The sequence below is a fragment of the Trachurus japonicus genome, chromosome 22 (genome assembly GCF_045865225.1).
Source record: "Trachurus japonicus isolate A0001 chromosome 22, Traja_1.0".
NCBI lineage: Eukaryota > Metazoa > Chordata > Actinopteri > Carangiformes > Carangidae > Trachurus > Trachurus japonicus.
The window spans coordinates 16,591,959-16,614,478 of NC_140928.1; the positions used below are offsets into that span (position 1 = coordinate 16,591,959).

A 22,520-nucleotide genomic window follows, 5' to 3' on the forward strand; every position below is an offset into this window, starting at 1 on the left:
GTGGTGAATTTCACAGGTTCATACTGCTCATCTGCCTCGAGGCCTTTGCACTGCTCTCTCTTATCTCTGCGCCACGCCTAACAACACAATCCACTAAGAAAAAAAGAAAAGAAAAGAAAAGAAAAGAAAGCTCAAACCAAAATGGGGGGTGAAATCTTAATTAATAATTAATAATTTATTGAATCAATCAGCCAATGAGTTAATGGAAACAGAATTTGCCTTTTTTTTTTTTTTTTTTAAGTATATTTTTTTTGGCTTTTCATGCCTTTATTTGATAGGACAGTTGAGAGTGTGACAGGAAATGGGAGGCAGAGATGGGGGGAATGACATGCAGGATAGGGCCGTCCGACGCGGGACTCGAACCGGGGCCGCCTGCAGCGAGGACTGTAGCCTCAACACATGGGGCGGGTGCTCTACCAACTGAGCTAAACTCCGCCCCACAGAATTTGCCTTTTAAAGAAACACACATCCTTATCTCCAACCACGTTCACTATAATAATCTGGAATTAGACTGATCAGATAGCCTGACAAACCAGACTATATCACTAAAATGTCTAGTCTGGAAACGACCGGTAGACCTCGGCTCAATCCAGGGGGCGGGATGAAGGCTGTCTTTCAAACTGCCTCTGCACGCAATAGGGGTAGCGCTACAACTAATCAGAGCAAAGAGCAGGATGACAATAGCCTGACAAGCCAATTAAAATGTAAGTCGTCATCGCGTTAACCCCGCCCATCGACTCTCTAAACAGATAGAGCGCTGTGATTGGTGAACACAATCGGTGTTCGAGACTCAAAAAGTTCCTATGGCTCGTTTCTAGACCCACCTACGGAGCAAATATTTTTGCTGCCGCTAGGGTTGCGTCTAGATTTCTAGGCTACTGATCAGATAAATAAGTTGCATGATAGTGAATAGGTAAATTCCCATCCCTGCCCAGAGTCTTATACAAAATTAAAATTTGACTTTTAGACGGGTGTGGATAAGGTCAAATGGGTGAAAATGTATGATGAGATAATGTTGAATGGCTAGTTGGGCATATCAGATGTGCAACACAATGAAAATAACATTCAGTGAATGAAGACGTGAGCAGATAATTATTATGATGGACAAATTTGTGCCAAATGCTTGCTCGACATCCTCTGATTAGTTCTCGTTTTAGCTGAAACCACGGAAGAAGAGGATGTCTGGGTCCTGGGGAGGAGAAGAGCAGGGTGCAAATGAAGTGAAGTTTGTAGATGCAAATGATGTGAACTGAAGGCATGCCAGGAGGGGACTGACCGTGTCACCAATGGGCTGCATGCTACAGGTATCGGACAGCATGCAGGGGAGACGAAAAAGACAGTTCGATGGAAAAATACGTTTAAAAAAAAAAAAGAGAGAGAGACCAATACCATGTGATGTTAGGATTTTAAAAGAAAATGAGACAGCATGATGACAACAAGACACCTGCAAACAGTCATGAATGCTTCCATCTCACCACAGCCCAATCACAGACAAGACGGCATGCTGGAACCGAGAGAAAAAGAGTCGCAGGCACAAAAGAAAAACAATTTGCCATCAGTCACATTTTCACAGTAAACGACAATAGTTGGTTTTACACGAACAGCGTAATGAAGAAAATTGCGAGTATAGATTGACAGAGGCCGGTCTCAAATGTACTGAAGAAATACCGTATACGCCTTTGACAGTGCCTAACTATCCAGAAAAAAAAACATCTAAGAGAACTTGTCGATAAACGGGCATTTAACCTGTTTTACAGACAAAATTGGATTCCATTATTTTTTTATGTTTTAACATGCAACTAGTGAATTCTGATGTGTTTAGATGTGGTGTGAAGAGTGACTTCTGAGACTGTACTTTTGTTTTGTTAGGCAAATATAACGTTGGGTGTCTTGCAGCCAGTGAGTTTGAACCCACTTGTGATCACTGTTCCTTTTTTCTAATACTGCATTTTAAGATTTTCTCTCTTGCCATCAGTTAAAAAAGGGCACAAATAAGTATCATGTAGGGATTGTAATTCTTATTAATGGGAATACCAACTGACAAGACTGAGGTACTGGTTTAAAGAAAACAAAACAAAACAAAAAACTCCACACATCCACTTCGTAATGTTTCATAAAGCATATAGTCTTCACGCTTAAACTGGGATAAGCACCAGGGTTATGATATTTGGCTTTAGTAAGCTCCTTCACTGAAAAATACAATGTTTGTAGATTTGCACAAAAAAATCGTGGCTATATTAGCATTTCTTATCAAATCACTCTGTATGCATCTTAAAAAATGTGTTAAATGCATTTCATTATGCAAATAACAAATGTAAATTAGATTTTCATATCTTAAGATGAATTGTTTAAATCCACTTTTACTTCTGCATCTTATTCCCTCCCTTTGTTGATGCACAAATAAGTTGCATGGTATGGTACCAACAGTTTAATGCTGTGAACTGTGTACCTTTAACTGAATTTCATGTAAAATGTGCCGAGTATCCCTTTAATAGAGGTCTGCCGAGCAATCACATTTGTAAACAAACATAAAGAGAGCATTGGCGAACCGTCACTTAATAAAAATATATCAAGACAATCAGCTTAACAAAAGAAAGAAAGAAAGAAAGAGAAAATCAGCCAACTTGACTATGACACTGTACTAAAAGAGGTTTCAGTTATTTTATCCATCCCCTGTAGCTGTAACACACAACTAGTCAGCCACTTGCCAGACAAGAGTTATTCTGAGACACGTTTTTTTTCCCCCCCTTCCACACAATGAAATATGGATAAGAGTGGCGGGGATAGTGGGCAGCTGTCAACAAATTCCACAGCTTCCCGCCACCACTGATCAATCAGTCCCATATCTGAACCACAACAGTCCTGACCCGCTGGCTAGAGCTGACATTAATCCTAAACCTTCCAGTCAGTGTGGAGGAATGACAGGACACAACGTGGTGGTGGAAGCGAATGCTGATACAGGCTCTAACAAGGAAAGGTGCTGATGCTAATGAGTGTATCTGTTCGCTCTTTAACAAGCCCGCATCGTTTTATGTCCTAATTTACAGTGAGCTGTGTCTCAGGGGTGCGGGATAATGAGCTGGCCCGGGATTCCCAGGGCAGCAGCTTGTGTAACCCACCTCATGCAGGGGACACTCACTCCCACCAAGTGTAAGTGAGAGACAGAGAGGGAGACAGACAGTAGCAGAGGGAACAGGAAGGACATATTCAATGTCTGAGGGGTAGGGGGGTGGGAGGGGAGGAGGATGGGGAGGTGGGCACATGTCATTCCTGCTTGATATGCTTGTTTGTACACACCGATCATTGAATCGCTGCAACCAAGTGGGATAAGCTTGTGCTGTGTCTGTGACGATCTGACCTTGGGCAACAAGAACACTCACAGAACGAGGAAATAGAGAGGGGAAGCACGGTGGTGGGCGGAGGAGAAAGAAAAACAATCTTTAGAGAAGAAAGCATAAATATTGTTGCATTTAATTCTGATCTGATGATCTATGAACGTCGCCCTTCCCTTACTTTCCCTATGTTCAATCACATTTTTCCCCTTATTTTTGCAGATCAACACTGAAAACCTGGCTCCTGGTGCACTCCAAACCAAATTAGCAAATGTGGAGCTCAGTGACCTCAGTGTAGAGACTATCCACACAGAGTATGCGGTGTGCCCTACCACCCCCACCTCTTACTGCTGTGTCTGCATGGCTGCATTAGTCAAGCTCAAATGGGTTTTTCCGCCATGCGAAGCAGAGCATGACATGCGCTAAACAATGGCAGGCAGATGACGAGCCAGCTCCATTTGATGATGGCCTCTGCCGACGTGGGCACTTTTTTTTTTTTGATGCGGAGGAGTATAAGGGCAGCTTGATTCATTAGGGGTGCACAGGTGGCCCGGGATCTAATGAGTGACGACTGTGTAGCTGTAACACGCAAAGTCTCAAAGGAGGATGTGCATGCTAAAAAAAAAAAAAGAAGCTTGTTTTCAATAGGGGATTCGCTTTTTCTTAATTTTTATGAAACTGTGCTTTTCCCAGTATGTTTAACTCAGAGAATAAAATGCTAGGCAACAGGAAGGGTTCCCAAAGCAACAGATGGGACATTACAATACTGAACAGTTGACACAGTGGCAGTGGTCGTTAGCTTTAATTTGCCATAATGTGAATTTACAATTGCTGCATGTTTTTTTTTTTTATTGCATCATGACTAAACATCTTACAAGTCAAAAGTGTTACATGCTTTTATTTATTACAATTAAAAAAAGCTGTCATCATCATTGATTAAATAAATAAATGGACACTGACTATGTCTGCCAATTAACTTTCAGAGGTCTGTGAGAATATACTGCTAGTGTTTCTTATCAGTCTCAGCTATTAACACTGCCCCCCTCTGGCTAGTTGGCTGCCTGATTAAGACAGTGCTTTAGCACTTGACCAGTCAGATACTGAGCACAAAGAGAAAACTACTGTATAGTATTTTTGTTCCATATCTAAGAGCAGATGTCCCCCAAGTAATTCATAATAATAATAATACTGTTTTATGTCATTAGGCAGTGTTACCAGTTCAGTAAAACAGTAAAAACAACAAATGTCAAACTGCATTAAAATCTAACTTGGCTCCAGTATGTTTTAATATGAACCAGGATTATGGCTTTAAAAATAGTTTGTTTTAGCATGCTAGTCAACTCATCTCAGGGGCCACAACAATTCAAATTGTACCTGATCTATTAACTGCTTGCCACTGAGCACCGTTTGAACGTTTGACCTTCTAACACAGCTCATGACATTATGTTGACATTTAAAGTAATCCCTCCCACGGTTCTTAATCCCAGTGGCCGTGGACTGCCCTGACCCATCCTCTGAGCTCAAGCCCCTAACGTCGTGCACTCGCCAGCCACACACTGACAGGAAAGGCAGCAAGACAAACACAACTCCTGATACCCAGACAAGCCAACAACACCGACCAGCGCTGTGCTCTAGAGGGCTCATGGGGCTCAAAACATGCAGCGATGAAAGGGGCTTGTTAATTATCATACACACATACTGAAGCTTTAAACCACACGCTGAGATTCAAAGTGTAACATGAGGACAGCCCCTGTTTGTATAACCATTACAAATGACTCATGCATAGCAGCTTAGATAGATTCACCATCTCAATACCCGCTCATTTGATAACACTTGCAGCAGTTCTTGAGGTTGCAACGATTAAACATATTTACACAAATGAAAAAATATTGTTTAACCATATTCACAGCAAAATAAAGATGTTTCTTTCCACTAGATGTGGCACCGGGGCCGCCACCTCCGACCTCCCTCAGGCCACGACCTCCACCTCCACTCAACAAGTACTAAATTAGTCAAACAGGTGTTACTTGGTCCAGTGAAAGCCACCACTAAACACACATGGGAAAACATTATATAATACTAAACAAAGAGTGGACAAAAAACAGTCTGGCCACAACCACCAGGACAGGTTAGCACCATTAGCACGGCCGTGACGCGCTCCACGGCAACGACAGCTGCACGCTGCCTAGCAACGCCAACCGTAGCAACCAGGTTAGCTAAAATGCTAACACGACTGCCGGTCAACTATTCCACATTTCTTTTGTAATTTCGCATAATATCGTAATAACAGTCACTGCGCAAAATGAAAACAGACATGTAAGTTAACATTGTGTGTTATCAAGTTACTTACTCGACTAGCTGCTGGCAGTGAGTAACGTTACCGGTAAAAACCTCTAAGTTACACTTCGGTGTGTGGACGGTCCACGGCTGACCACGGTAAAACTGGTAGTCCTCGAGGCTAGTCCGCTCCTGTCCTGTTCTCATCTCTGTGTATGTGGGGGCTGGGGGGACCTTTTTCCAACTTTTTCCTTTTTCCAACTATAACATTTCTGCTGTGGACCAATTAAAACTGGTTAAGGAAGACCGCTGTCACCTGTACACCGTTGCGTTTACTGCACCGCGCGCGCCATGTTGCGTGTGGGCGGGGCCATGAACCCGGAAGCGACTCTACCCTAACTTTGAAAACAGTTATGTCTTTCACAATTGGTCATATTTTTCGAGCAAAAATAGTCAGAACTTGAAAAAAAAAGAGCCCCATGAGTCTTTTTTTTTTTTTTTTAAGATCTGGGTGTTTAGTCAGGTATTTAACTCTGGGACTCAAGTGTAGCCTGCTGGCCAAACATGAGACATGAAGTAGAGCTAACATGAGGACTGCCACGAGGAGATTTATTGTACACTTAATTTTTTTTACCTCTTTAACATAATGATAAAGCAATAAAATGACTCCAATACAGAGAAGAAATACAGTCACCGCTATCTTTGCAGCATGTGTCTAGCATCATGTGATAACAAAGAAATAAAGCTTGTACTGCATACATGTAGGCATAGGCTACCTAATCTTTTTCTGATATTTGTGGGTTTGTTTTCATCCTTAGTTCTTACTGCAGATACACTTATAATAGTTTCAATTCAGTTGTACAAATCCAGCCTTGTAAACTGCATTGTTTTGCTTTCGATGTTATTGTGTGTGTGTGTGTGTGTGTGTGTGTGTGTGAGTGAGAGAGAGAGAGAGAGAGAGAGAGAGAATTGTAGAAAGTTTCAGTAGTCCAACAAGCCGAAACAGTAAAAAGTGATGAAATGAGAAGTACAAGATGACAACCCATTTATTTAGTAATACATTCTGCAAACTAGAAATTTTATTCAAACCTCAAAGGCTAAAAAATGAAAGAAAGGAAGGAAGAAGGGGGAAAATTTTTAAGGAGCAAGGAGAGAAATGCATCAATTCACAAGCAAGGAATGCAATTTGTTCAATCAACAACACAAATAGTACAATTTAGTTCAGGGAACAAAGCTTTTTTAAACATTTTCCTTTTTTGCCATTCATTTGGAGCTAGAACATAATACAAAATATACAGTTATTGAACTTTGTAAAATCACTCACAGAGGCCTCTGAGAAGCATTTGAATAAACATTGACAATACTTATCTACAGCACTCTAAAGCTATTCTTGAATGTAATCATAAATATAGCAGACATGAATGTATGTATGCACATTTTGAATGCTTACGAGGTTACCATGTTAAAACACTTGCATTTGTTAAAAGTATGACATCATCTGCAGTGGAAAGTTTAATAAGCTTTCAAGACCGAAATCCAATAAGGTAAAAGATCAAAAGAAAGAAAATACAAACCAGCAATGGTTGAAAAGTTGTACCTTGTGACAACCAGGACAAAGTCACTTTGTTGATAGCTTAAGTACCCTAACATGGAGACAGTTTTAATCTTTTACGAGAGTAACGTCAGCAGCATTACTCCTCCTCATAGTGTTTTGTTGAACAAGTACTTTAGGGGGCAACATGAGATTGGGTAAGGCAAATTGGTGAGCTTATTTATGAGCTGAAAAAGGTCAGCAAAGTGAGGCTCAGGTCACCCTGCAAGGGGATGAATAAACCGCCACTGCGAAGGGTCACACAGTAAACGCCACCACTGAGGTACATCAATATGTACAAGAGGGCGCAAGCGTTCAAAATCTCTTCAACTTCTGCCAGGTAGTTCTCCGTACAAGAATATACAGGATGCATTCCAGGCAACCAAAGGTAACTCTGTAAATAGCTTTATATTCTTTTTTTTTTTCTACAATAACAATTTTCTGGAAAAAAAAAAAGAAAAGCTGATTATAGATATGATCAGTGCATATGACTTGTCATTTAGTCACACCTATTTTCTCACACATCTTACATTTCTAAAACCCTGAACTCTCAACAAGTCTAGATTTGAGCTAAAAGTGAGCATCACACAAGTGGACAAAGTTGGTGAGATTAGACAGGTGAGCGTCTGAGTGCACTATTTGTGAGGGGTGGATCAGCTTACACGACAAGGCCAATAGTGTTCCTATAGCAACTAAAATAAGTTCTCATTTACGGTAGTCACTTAAATCATCACTTGTCTTTTTTCAACACCAGCACTATTCAGTCTAATACTGTACATGAGCAGAGGCTTACTCCACTCAAATAGCTCAGTGTTAAAATCACAAGTCGTAGGGGAGAGCTGTGTAAAAACGGCTCTGATTAAAGTTTGGATCTACATAACATGACACAAAAACACTTCCTATAAATGTTATGAGGTATTTCAGTTCATGAAAAATTAACACAAGGAGAATAGGTGCTTTTTTTTTTTCTTTTCTTTTCTTTTTTTTTTAGGGGTGGGTCATTTTTTGTTGGGGACTGGGAAGCAACAGGGAACATTGGATTTTTCTTCCACATAAATAATATAAACACCCAGAGGTGACAAATCACAGCCAAGTCACTGTCAATATTTGTTATCATTCCAGCTACAGTCATTTTTTATTTAAAAAAAATAATTAAATGTTAAATTCTACATTTTTGATTCTGTGGGATAAAATCTAACACTGGGAAATAAACTAACCAGCATCATTTAAGGGCCACACAATAAATTGTACAATTTCTAGGACAAAATACAGGACAGTCCAGGGGATCACGCATATCAATGGCCTCAAAATGCAAGGAAATATGTTTGTTCTTTATTAAGCTTGAAAAAAAAAAGGCATGAAATGTTGCTTAAAAGTCATCAACATCTACCAGAGTCGCAACAAGCAGCTGGGTGCTGAAAACTGTTTGATAAGAGAGACATTTAGTGCACTCACTTAACAAATACAGGTAGTGCAGCACAACATAAGAGCTTACAGATGAAATTGAAACCGATTACCTAAATTAAAGAGAGAAAAAAACAAACGCATTTTCATACTCACTGGATTAGGTTTCTGTTTTACATGATGTGAGTACAGTAGTAAGGGTAAGTAAATCAGAAAGATGTGACTTTAAAGACTTTTTACTGTTCAGTCTTCTTTTTTTTGTTATTTTTGCTTTTTTGTGGGAAAAAAATAATCAGTGAAACCATATTTTCATGCAAAAACAAAGAAATCAATTTCCCTCATTTGACATGTTTACAGTCGGGTTAGCTACAACATTTAAATCTACTCTTTACTACTGTTATTCATGTTTTTTTGGAGGACCACTGTTTAAAGGTACCCGATGGAGTTTCCACTGTGAAAACACAGGTTTACATTCAACACTTACAACATTGTCTTTAAGGCCATCAAACATTTCAATACCTCACATAATATGTCAAAGGCTTTTTGTTTTGTTTTGTTTTGAAGCCTACACTTTTTGCATCATCTTACAGCTTCATTGTCTGTAACTGGTTCAGTGGCAACTCTGTGCCAAGTTACCATGACACCACCTGTTGATGCACACATCACTGCCTCCTGCAGCCAGCACAAGTGCGTTTCATGTCACCCCATGTGCTTGTCCTGGGCGTTTGTCCTTGTGCACATGCTAGTAGTGCAGAAATCTGCTAATCGAAACATTTCTCTACAGCACCACAAGTGGTCAACGCTCCACAGAGTACCTTTAAAAACTAACAGGAACACAAATAAAATCAAAATAAAGTTGCTCTCTAACATCTTAATACTTTTAACATCTTTTGCAGGGTTACAACTGGGCTCTCCTTTATATTATTACTTCTTGTAATATAGACTTCTCAATTACAAATTCTGAGTAGTCTTTGGCCTTTTTGCCACAAAAGCATACAAGGAAGCAGCTAATTTAGGATTACAGTCAAAGTCAACTTTGCACTTTGTTAAAGATTTAGGATTGTCATTTTGATAAATGGATTACAAATTTAGTACTAATACACATCACATAAATTAAACCATCAGTGTTGATCAGAGGGACATCAAAGTGATTAGAGGAAACTTTTGTTTGCAATGACACAAAAAATTCAACTAAGCATCCCAAGAAAAACCAGAATCACATTTTGTCCATGGCAAAAGAAACTAACTCAAGCAATACGATTTATTCCTTGAAAGTTTAAGTCAAAAATATATACATACATAAAATTCCAACAATGCAATTTTAGACAAAAAAAATGGCAGAAAATAAATCAATCTGAAATAAAACCATTTCTCTTCAAGAAATATATCTAATGTGTGTGTTAGATACAGGTATAGTCAGTGACTATTCATCTTTTCAAGGGGGGAATCAATGGGGGAAAAATGAACCCACAGATCATACACTATAGCAGCAAACTGTATTGTGCTCTGGCTTGTGACGGTGTTAGGGAGGGTTTTAAGCAGAGCAAACCCCATGGGAATAAAAAGGTGCTATACAACCATAAGGACTCATTGCAGTTAGTGAATTTGTTCTTGGTTTGAAAGTCCAAATAAAGCGCGAGTGGGGGAAAAAAAGATAGCTTTGTAAGTTTTGGAGTCAAGAGTTTCTCCTGTCTTATAACTAGTAATGGGTGGTTTTCTAAAATAAAAATAAAAAAAACAGTCAGTGCTTAAACTGTTCACATCAGCCAAATTATCAAATGTTAAAGGACAAAGCTAAAAATCTATCTGTACCATGTACAAAAGCTGAATATCATGGGAAAAAAAAAAAAAAAAAACTTGGCATAGGCTGTCATAAAGCTGAAACAACTGATCATAAATCATATGGCACCCACAGTGGGCACTGGTAACAATGAATGTTTAGAAAGCAGTATTACAATATGACACACTAGATGTGTAAATTAGTCGAGACTTGACTAGCTGCAAACCATTGTACACCATGGGTAAATTGAACTACTTGTGTCATCTCAGATTACTGTATAGTTCTGATATATAGCTTGAAGTTGTTCAAATAGCGTAACAGCATGTAAACTCTGTTATCCAAAGCTTTTTGGAATAAGTAGTAGTGAGAACCTGTGTTGGGTTGATATGGAACAATGGCTGAAAGAAAAGGCAGGCAATGGGTAAGCACTGGGCAATTCCCTTAAGCTCCAGCCTCGTCTGTCGTCTGAACCACCTCAGCAAATTTGAATTAGAGTCGCACATACAGATCTGCCTTTACACTAACATACGTGCGCACATACATACACACAAGCACCCACGCACGCTTGCAAGTATCTATCCGCACAGACAAACGTGTTAACAGGGGTATTTTTTTCATCAGACGCCTCAAAGAAATGAAAAAGATTTTTTTTTTTTTTCTTTTTTCTTTTTGCTTCACACTTCCAAACTGAGAAACACTTTGCCATTATTATTTGAGCATGTACAGAAAACCACTTACAAAAATAAAATACAATAAAAAAAGCACAGGGAGAAAAATAATTAGGATTTAAATGGTTTTGATATAGAGAGCTTACTGTGCTGTCAACTATACAATTTACCCGTTTCTTAAAGGAGCATAGACTAACTGAAAAAAAGAAGAAGAAACGAACGAAAGAAAGAAAAGTAAAAGCGCAGAGACATTGTGCCTGGAGGACAAGCAGTAATATCCACTGAACAGACATTTGTTAGAATTCCAGAAGAGCAGGAAAAGGCAGATAGTGCATAAAAGGTTCTCTTTTTCATTTCTTTCATTTTTTAACTTAAAATCAAGCTGCATTAAATACAGGCTGTTTGTACAGGACAATTGCACTTCACAAAAACAGAAATATACAAACACACACAAGGAAATGTGAATCAAATTAATTACAGCAAAAAAATTGTACTACTTAAGCTGATTATTTAACAAAAAAAAAGAAAGAAAACCTTGCGGACTCACTTGTTATGGATTACTTTAGAGGAGAGTATTTAGGTGGGTGAACATAAATGGGAGACAAGACGGTGAGGATCCTGAACTCCAGAGTGGACTGGTGCTGCACTATTCCAGGTTTGTGTGCATGCAACTCCTCTTCCTCCTCCTCCTCCTCCTCCTCCTCCTCCTCCTCCTCCCATGAAATTCCCTTCTTAGAAACCAAAAGCTCAGAGTGACGGCGAGACAGACTGCTGAGCTGAGCTGCTGTGGGTCTTGAGAGGATGGTGGTTTGTAAACTCTATGCTGTGTTAGTGGTAGGAGGTTGTGTTACCACATGTCGTCTGTGGATGCAGAGTCCTTAATAAGAGAGGAGAGGAAGGAAAAACCCTTCAGACTCTGACTCTACATCCATGAGATCTCTATCAAGAGCTGGACAGGTATAATAAGCATGTACGACACAAACTGATAGATAATAATAATAATAATAATAATAATAATAATAATAATCATCCAGGAGTTTACGGCGATACTTATTTCAACACCATTAACACCCCAACATCTGTGATGCTGGAGATAACAGTATATTTTTCCAAATGTACTGTTATTTCATAATGCAGCATTGATTAAGTGATCAAGTATACAACACAGCCATATAGTATATCACCATCTTAACTCATAACAAATAGCTATTAAGTATAATTCAAGTGTACATTTTTGAAACAACTATTCTTTAGGCTGATGATCCTGTACACTATCTGGAGCAAACCCTTCCATCTATTCTCTGAATGGTGGAAATTATTTACATGTCACATTACGCTGAAATGTGACAGACTGGGCTGAGGACATGATGAACAAATAAAAAAAGCCCATATGGCACATGCCGGACATAAGAACTGGACTCAGGGCGTCTTATATTTTAATAAGAAGATATGCCCTAATTTAAAATAAAGGCTTTTTAAAGAAAATTCCTTGGCTCGTCCGAGTGCCTGAAGTAAGCTTTTTTGCTTTCGCTCTTCTTACTTTGGACTCAGGCTATTTGGATATATACCAAATGAATGATGACACGCACAGGATGAAGACTGTGTTTGGTTTGTTAGGAGGTGTCTATGTAATTTGCCATAGGTACTACGACAAATATAAACTTTGCGTTGTAACATCAAATGTATAAATATACCATTTTAAGACCTACATATTAAAAGCTTAAGCATGTCCTTGTTATAGCTGCTATTATTTTAACCCTAACAATCCTGTTAGCCAGTCCTGAGGAGATGTTTCAGGAATGGAGTAGTATAAACTAAAATAAACCTCATCAAATGCTTTTATTGTGCAAATATGCTCTCTGTGCAACGGTCCGGCCCGACAGCGTGAGTGGGTGCATCGCATATGAGAGTGAAAAGTTGCAGCAAATATGAGAAATTATTTGGACGCACTGGTGCAACTGACTCATGTTTCAGAAAGCCAGATTAGCGAGATAGAGAAGTTTCAGAGGTCTCCAAGTGTCATTTTCATCATATAAACCCACCATCGCAAACCAGTCTTTGGGATGTGTTAGGCTCAACGTTATTCTATATATACCAGGCGCACTGGTGTACTATGACACATCAAGGTAAGTGTCAGATCAGCCTTGGTATCCACAGATTCCTAATATGTAGTTGTGTCCAAAAGTCTGAGACCAAGTTTGTTAAGACCTATGAATAATCATGGGTAACAAAAAATGTTGGTTTTGCCAAATGTAAGAAAATACTGGAACGAAAAAAAACAAACAACAAAAAAAAGATGGAATTGCACCTCCCTACACTGTGCCAGACAAAAACACCTCACAGCTTCCCTGCATTCAGGCCACTATTTTTCCTCACTATTACTATTTATCATTTAAAATATAGGCCTATACCTTGATTTTACATTCAAACAACCTGTATAACAACGTACTAAAGTACTAAAACTCCCAACTTCAAGAGATGTTTAGATTTTTTTTGTCAAAGTAAAATACTTCATGTTGTTTGTGTGTCGTCATTATTGTACAAAAATGCTTTTGTAAGTTTGTAATTTGTGAGGCTTTTATCCACAAGTTTCCGAACGTCATCTATGGTCAAAACCGGGAGCCGGTTTTGCATTTCCAGTGGAATTGTACATTTACGTTTCCATGGTTTTCAGTCGTTGTCATAGTTGCGGTAAATGCATGGATCTATTAACGCTGGCTTTTAACACGGATGTCAATTTGTGTGATATCCATTGTTAAAAGCTGCTGTGATGATCCATGCGTTTTACAGATTTTCATTGAAAAAAAAAAAAAAAAAAAATCCATGCATTTACCGCGACTACCGAAACCATGGAAACGTAAACATAAAATTCCACCAGAAGAGCAAAACCGGCACACGTTTTTGACGTTCGGAAAAAGGTGGATACTGTAAGAGATTTTTATGACAAGAAATTCTCCCTAAAGACAAGCAAAAAAAATTGAAAAACGTGAAGCAGATTTTGCATAGGTTTGGTTTGAAAGCAGGATAATGTCTTGGGTGAGATAAAAGTAGTAAGAGACGTCTCAGACTAGGTCCTCCCGATATTTAATGTCACTATTATGATTGCTGCTAATAATTAAATGGCCCACATGGTCGATTCTTTATGTAGTAGTTTCTGTTTTGTGTTTACACTTGTTGTGGATCACTGATTAAAAAATAACCCTTCTGAATTCCAGCAAAAACTCCTGGCAGCTGTAAAATTTCGGTGTAGGCATAATTATTACCCTCAGAGGTAATTAAATATATCTACCATAGAGTCTCCAAGGTTAGTCACAGATGAGTATCAGAAATTGTATTCACCTGGACTGACCCATTGCTGCATGGCACTGTATGCAGTCTGTATGCAGCTGTGTTTGTGATTACACCTGACATCCTTTTCTTGTGGAGGTTTAGTTACATGTTGTGCTTTTCCACAACAGTGACCAGAATGACGCTTTGTTAACACGCTTTACTATATAATGTTACACTTTTGACATGGCATTGACATGACATTTCTGTATTACATGGTGCTACAATACAAATTCATAAAGGGCAATTAGGATTTCTTTGCCACGATAAGGGTTCACACATCTAAGGAATATTTTATATACTCGGCCAAAAATGACCTACTTAAGTGAAGGTCTCGTTCCAGGAACTGAGAGACAGACTGGGCTGGATGGAAACATCCAGGGAAGAATATGTCAGATAATCTCCTCAGTGTTGTAATTTTACCAAGCACTGTGACTAACTGAGTAACCAGGCTAGAAGGACAGGTTGGACCACAACACCAAGGGCGAATCAGACAGAGCAACAGATGAGAGCTATGATCAAAGATGTCACCAGGGGAATTTGAAAAGAAAAATACACAAAGCTTGATGACAGGAAATCAGTTGTTTGAAAAGAAGGCACAAAGACTGAGAGCTCAGTTCAAAAAGAGTCTGCGGTGTGATGATAAAACCACAGAGCTCTTCTGTCAACACTACACTACATGTACGTGACCTGACGTTATCACTAATGTTGAACTTGGCCATTTACAGACCAATTCTAAATATAAATACAACCTAATATTAGTGATTTAAAAAAAACCATAGGACACTATAGGTGTAACAGTGCAGGCACCTCACTAACATATGATGCACTGCATTTTAAATAATAAAAAATATATATTTCTCTTAAATTCTCTTTGTAGTAGTACTCTTTGTATCTATTTTGATGATTTCAAAGACTTACAAGCAACAACAATAATGTTAAAGTTGTTTGGTGCCTGAGCCAGACTTCAAATTTAGATTTCATTAGGAATTATTGTAATATTTTTCAGAGAGATGACACAGATGTGTCCAAGGAGACCTGAAGGTTGAAATGCTGCCGAAGGTGGATCAAATTACTACTCAGTTAAAAGGCAGAATACAGTCACAAATGCTGTATAGGGTTTCTCGAGAGCCGCTTTCAATTAATTTGCAAACATTTCAAAGAACCTAATTTCACATTCTACCATGAAAAGCTGGTGGCAAACAAAACTCAATGTAGCCCATTTTGTATTTAAGCTGCACCACATAATACAGACAAGTCAAGGGTCTGATGACGTTCTAAAGGTATCCTAATTTCAAAACTAATTCAGTTTGTGAAAGTAATAAAGTCCATCATACAAACATGAAACACTGAAACAAAATGCCAATTTTTCATGGTCAAGGACAAGATGAGATGCACGATTATATAGCTGAGCCAGTGAACTCATCTGATGAAATTTTTAAAGCACGATTTCTGACTAGACAAGGGCGCCGTCTTTGTGGTCTGTTTGTATACAAAGGACTAATGAGCAATACTCCTTTAAAATCAGTGTGTAAGAGAATGAAGTTTTTATTCTATCCACACAAACAGCCGATAGTTTCACTTATTAGCTCTTTCCTCTTTGATTTAATGAGCAGTAATTATTGAAATCAGCTCATGTGGTGTGAGACTGAGCCTTTTTTGGCACAGGACCTGCAATGCACTCATGGTCCTTTGTCAAAATTAAAGCAAGCTTTGTAACTCAAGAATCACTATCATTATTTAAGAGAAACAATTGGACCATTTTCTGCTGGTTTCACACACACTTAAAACACACTTTAAATTGTAGTATTACAACAACCAGTGCTTAAATCACTTTTCTTTTCTTTTGTTTTTAGATTCACATAAACCGGGCAGAAGGCATACAAATGCCCATGATGGGTCAGTACGCCATCGCATTTTGAATAAATCTCCCTTGGCAACAGGCCTCGGTCTCCGTCCCATCTTGTTGAATACTTCTAACATGCATGAAATTGGTTAAAACTTGCTTGTCACACATCAACAAGCATGCATACCCCACAACAAAGCACACCTACTGGGAGTTAAAGACAAGCTGAGATACTTACTGTGTCATCACTTCGGTAGGGGTTGAGTTTGTTGTACACCGCTTCAATAACACTTCGTCTGAGGGAAAGAAATAGTATATAAACATTACATGTTAGTTTACGGAGGAAGATTAGCCACGACTTGGTGATATCATCTATGTCAGTTCTAACCACAACGTCAACTCACTTGCTTGCCAACTCTCCTCCAGGGGGGAGGTTAGGGATGCTCTCAGATGCTAACGTTCGCATAACATGGACCAAATCCGGGACACCTTCATCCCCTTGCTTTTTGATGATCTCTGTTAGAAAACAAAACAATATTGTTTTGCATCATTTTACAAGAATGTAAAAGAGTTCTTCTACAAAAGTTTGTTCATGTGCATCTATGACTGAATGTGTAGTGGAGGAATATTCTGATTTAAACGTACTTAATGCTTAATGTCTAATCTTAGGTATAATAAAGTGAGGCTGGGTTTCCTTATGATAGAAGTGATCCTCTATGATAGAATAGGAAAAGAAACTGTGCTATATTTAAAATGTGATGTTATTGTATTAGATCATGAAGCAGAGACAGTAAGTCATGTGTGTTTGTAGTGGAAGAGGGATCCCTCTTCTATGTCTCTTCCTTAGGTTTCTTCATAGGGAGTGTCTTCTCATGTATCAGGGGTGTAAGAATAGAGGGTCTTGTATGTTGTGCAGTCTTTAAAGCTCAGAATGTAAAGCAGAAAATATCAACAAGAGAAAGGATTTTATTTTACTTTATTGTACTAAGTACTTTTTCCAAATTGCCAAGTCACAACTGAACAAAGAGTGTTAATTTTCAAGACTAAAAATGGCATTAGTGTGCACTGCAACACTCAACGTCACCCAAATGGTTTGTAGTAATGAATTACTTGCTTCTGAAGCCTCTGCAGTGTACGTACGTCAGAAAACATTTAATATTCCTCCAACAGAGGAGGATTTTAGATTGAATATTTGCAAAAATGAAATGTGCCGATGAAATTGTCATTATTACTTCTGAATATGTAGAGAGAGACTGAACATTGCAGCTGTTGGTGTGCATCTCCATCTTCTCTCCAGCATGACTATAATATACATACCATAAAGACTTTATCATAATCAGTGTAAACTGTTGCTAAAACCTGTCTGAGATCTAAGGCATGATCTAATTGAAGTAGATGACACATTTTAAAGATTTCCATCAGCTTTGCCCAATGAATCAGGCCACAATACACTAAAGTATAAGAATTAGTTTAAATACTTAAATCATACTAAGTAAGGTGTTTTGTGCTTCCTGACAACTGTGGATGTTGTGTACCCATAAGTTGCAGGCTTTTGGATCCCCTGACTGGGCACACAACTCTGACGTATAAACACTTCCTAACTCTTCTTTTAGAGTTGATGTTATTGAGGCAACCAACCATAATAAAATAAAAATAAGGGAAATGTAGGGTTCACATTAAAAAAAAGCAGAACAGCAGAAGTAAAAGGAAAACACATTATTACGTCCAAGCCCCAGTTTTAACGGTGGTCTGTAAAACAAAACGTAATTTTTCTCTCCTACCTTCTACTCTGGCCTCCAGGTATTTATCCAGCTCAGCCTCCCGTTTAACTGCTTCTGGTGATACCTTTGGGGCCCCAGGAAAGCAGATTAACACAACACTCATATTGTCCCGGCTTCCCTGTGGAAAATTAAGAAAAAAACATTGAGTTCATTTAAATTAAATAACCATGACACCCAAAACAGAGTGTAAAACAAAATGTTACTGGTTTTGCAGACGTGCCATACCTTGTACAAGCAGGTGTCAACAATTTCATTGCTGACTCTTTCAAGATCATCCGTCACCTCTAGCCTTGACCTGACAAAGTCACACAGTTCCTCATTGGCCATGACATCCCAGATGCCATCACAAGCTAGTATAATGAATTCATCTTCCCCTTCGTTTCTCTCGATTGCATAAACTTCTGGCTCGGGAGAAACAAGCTGCTCTGTGGGGCCTTTTCCGTGCACACACTTGTAGTCGAAGTCTCCCAGAGCCCGAGAGACAGCTAGGGACCCGTTAACTCTCTGGATCATGACTGAGCCACCGGCGTTCTGGATCCTCTCCTTCTCCAGGGGGTTGCTGGGTTTGTGATCCTGTGTGAAGAAGTGCACCGCTCCACCCCGGCTGAGGAGCCCCCTCGAGTCGCCACAGTTGATAAAATAGATATGGCTTGGAGCGATCATCACCCCCACTGCGGTAGAGCCGCTGCGGTCCACGCCGTGCTTCTTCTCGGAGATGGTTCGCATGTGTTCGTCGATCTGCAGAAACCCCGTGCGGATCCCAGTCTTCACGCAGTCGACGGAGGGGTCGTCCTGCAGAGCACTCTGGAAGTCTGCGTTGCTGGTGATGTGCTCCAGCAGGTGCTCACAGCAGTACTTGGCCACCTGAGAGCCGGCATGCCCATCATAAACAGCGAAGAATGACCAGAGGTCGAGGCTATGAGGCAGACCAATTACTGCTGTGTGTGCATCTTCCATCTCTACCCGCCAACCCTGCATGCTGCTGAGGCCATACTTCAGGCTGTTACCCTCACCGTGGGAATTATATTTTTCCATCTTTGGTTTGTCCAGAAATGCACCCATTGTGTCCCTCTTAAAACCTGTAACACAAATTTGAAAGAGAGAGAGAGAGAAAAAAACAGTTTTCAATAAATAACAAAACCTTTAAGTGTTTAACACAATCAAAAATTGAAAATTTGGAAGCATTATTCAGTTTCTAATGGTGTTATTATGTAAATGATAATCTAAACCTTTTTTTTTATATGTCTGCTTCTACACAGAGAGGCAGGATTTTGTTTATTAACTGGGTTAAATCAGAACACCCTCCATCCATTTGTGGCAAATGATTAGCATCTTGGAGCTGAGTTCAGGCCCCATGCTCTGGTCTAAAAATAGTAGACCTGTGCACACATTTTTTTTTACTAGGCTACATATTAGGAACACTGCTACTGTGGGATCAAATTGAAACGCCCTTAAACCACTGGCTGATCAAGTTTGGCGTGAATCGCTCATGACACCCTTAAAGTTATTTAGTCGTGTTTTGAACAGGGCGCTGACCAGCTGCATCTCCCTGACCTTCGCAGTGCACAAACACTTCAACCATGTTAGCTGGTGAGGTGATATTAGTTTGAGCTGCTGTCGTTACATGCATTGCACAGTCAGCTAACGCTATAGCTAACCGACTGACCAGTTACTCGATCAACACAACACAACACTACTATTTCGTTGAGGTCTGACAAATCCAACATGAAGTCAAACGTTGTGATGAGGCGATTTAACTAACTTACACACCATGAACCTGCTTCAGTGAGAGCAGCTTTAGCTCTTGGGATTGACGCGAAATAAGTGGGGCTCTAACAGCAGACGCCTAAACCACAACCCAAATAAACAAACAGCCTTGCCTAGTTGCGGGCCCTGACCCTTGTCCCTCACAGCTAACTTTGACAGGCCTCCCTCCCTCTCTCTCTCTGCCATGATCTGCTAACCAACGTAACGCTGAGCCAAGGAGAAACCGTCGGCCTTGCTAATGCTAACGCTAACGTACCGTGGCTACATGCTAATTTAGCCGAGGCAGCTAGTAAGTTAACACACACCGTTTCCTCCCTCACAGCTGCGGAAACAAAGAGTAAACACTTCGTTACTTACCAAATTTTCAAAATACCGGTTGACAGCAACGGAAGCTGCGACACTGACCAGGACTGACTGGCCGCCGTAGTTCACAACCGACGAAAACTACGAGGAGGAGGAGGGGAGGGGGGGGAGTGCGGCGGCGGCGGTTCAGCTAGGCTAGCTAGCCAGTTAGCTCCCAGCGAGCAAGCGTCACTCAAAGCTCAGCTCACATAAATAAACGGTGTACGTGCGGAGGTCCCTCTTGGCATCACATTATCTCAGCGATCTTAAAGGATTTTTTTTTTTTTTGCTAGGAGATTTCTTAGTAAATTTGTTGGGGCCGGAGCTTTTTTGAGTCAGCCAAGCCAGGCAGGAGCGGGGGGGGGGGAAGCTGAAACGTCTGTCCCAGCCTCTCTCTCCACTTGACAGCTTGACAGCCTGCTAGCTACCGTTAGCTCCGGAGCAGCACAGCGACTAGAGCCGCTGGGACAGGACCCGGATGTTGCAGGTTGCGTACTCGAAAACATGACATCATCCCTGAAGAGTTGTGTTGTGTTGTGAGTTGTGGCCGGTTGTGGCTGCTCTGGCAACTACACACAGCCGAGGGCGCACGCACAACAATATATTATAGGCTATCTATGTATGTATACAGGTGCATCTCAATACATTTAGAATATCAATCATGGAAGAGTTTATTTATGTCAGTAATTCAATTCAAAAAGTGAAACTAATTGCTAGATCCACACTGAATGAATACATTTAACACAGTATCTCAAAAAAAGACCAATCTATTATGCACTCTATAATTGGTTGGGGCTATTTGACTTGAACTACTGAAAATTGACTTGTCTATGATATTCTAATTTATTGAGATGCACCAACCCATCTCAATGTCTGTATTTGGATTGATGTCGCCTTGATTAAAAAAGAAAAGAAATAAAGTAGGCTGCTGCACCTAGACTGATGTAAAGTAAATTATAAATAAATTACATTCATGATTTCGTAACATAAGATATGTTTAGACAAGGATATTAGTTAGTCATATATAGACCCTTTCAGAGAGTATAAACAAATACAGGTGTTACCAAGGATAGTAATTAAGGCTCCATTCCATTTAGTGTACCAGAGCGTTTTCTAATGAGCCACACCTGTCTTTGTTTATACTCTCTGAAAAGGTCTATAAGGAGAGGGGGTGGGAGTTTATAAGTTTTACTTCTTCTCACTCCTTTTCGAATATGTATTCTATATTTCATGTTTAAATGTTTTGTCTTATTCTCTTTTTTTTTTTAATTATTTTATTTTCATATTTGAAATAAACATTTCAATCAATCAATCAATCAATGATGTGCTTACTGTGCTTTTCTGTCATTTAAGTAATGAATGCCCCTGTTTTAATTGGCAGAGTTTGCACATGTGATGGATTCAAGTTATTCAAATGCAGAATCATCTGATTATAGATTTTGCATTCCCACTGGCAGAATAGTTTTCCTTTGTGATTCATTTGTTTGCTCTAAATCTTATCACGCAGGGTTGTGGCAGGTCATTTTATAGAAATTTTGAGGTCATGAGTCCAGGCCACTCTCAGACTCTAAGGCATGTTTATTTATTCTTCTATCTAACTTTAAATATATATTTTATGGAGCTATGTCTTTTCATCTGGCACAAATATGTGAAAGGAAGAATCAAAAATCTTTATGTTTCCCCAGTTAACCATATGCTAGCTACTGTATAAATATCAATATTATCAGCCTGTCGTAGTTCTTGAGTATAGTGAACATTTCAACATGATGTGTCAAGCCTGTTAACAAACAGCCACATGCAGGTTTTAATTCCAGAGTATGAGTTTGGTTACTCTTTCCCACAAAAGGTCAAACATTACAAATACAGGGGACACAACCAACAGGACGGTCCTTCGGTGGAATGCTAACAAGCATTGTTATCATAATGACCATGTTATTCTGTGGTGTTCAGAATGAGGAAATGGTCGACCTCCACTCATTGCTATTTTTTCTGTGTTTGAATATACCTTTTGTAATGATGATGTTCAGGGTTCTGCTGTACAACAATCTGTCTTTAGCAATAGAGACATTTGCTTGACTTGTGCTTTATTGTAATATTGGGGCCCTGGAGTTTTTTTCCCCCCATTATTCTCAAACACAATGCTTTGAACACTGCACATTTACATGTAAAGTAATGTGGTGAGGGGTCAGTTTGTTCACTTTTTCATTTTTGCTCTGAAAGAGAATTTAGTTTTGAAACAATTAAATGATGACTTTTAGAGAACCTGCAAGTTTCCTGTGTAAATTCTGTGGTTAAAGTTCATTATTGCAAACGGCTTGAACATTAACCACAAAGGACAGTTTCAGCAACTTCAAGCTAGTGAGAAAAAGGAACACTATTTCCTCTGAAAAAAAAAAAACGATAGA

At 39.4% G+C, this 22,520-nt stretch overlaps 1 protein-coding gene across 2 annotated transcripts; it reads right to left on the reverse strand.

Annotated features, from left to right (window-relative positions):
- Positions 1 to 944: 944 nt before the first annotated feature.
- ppm1aa (protein phosphatase, Mg2+/Mn2+ dependent, 1Aa) lies at positions 945 to 20,537 on the reverse strand. Of its 2 annotated transcripts, none has more exons than XM_085768221.1 (6): positions 20,131 to 20,537; positions 18,232 to 19,085; positions 18,007 to 18,124; positions 16,630 to 16,741; positions 16,464 to 16,521; positions 945 to 1,189 (listed from the first exon to the last, which is right to left on the reverse strand). In XM_085768221.1, the coding sequence occupies exons 2-6, from the start codon at positions 19,066 to 19,068 to the stop codon at positions 1,154 to 1,156; spliced, it is 1,161 nt and encodes a 386-aa protein (XP_085624347.1). In that variant the 5' UTR covers positions 19,069 to 19,085; positions 20,131 to 20,537; the 3' UTR covers positions 945 to 1,153. The 2 variants fall into 2 exon arrangements, with proteins under 2 accessions (XP_085624347.1, XP_085624348.1); XM_085768222.1 differs by lacking the exon at positions 945 to 1,189 and adding an exon at positions 9,852 to 11,929.
- Positions 20,538 to 22,520: the final 1,983 nt, after the last annotated feature.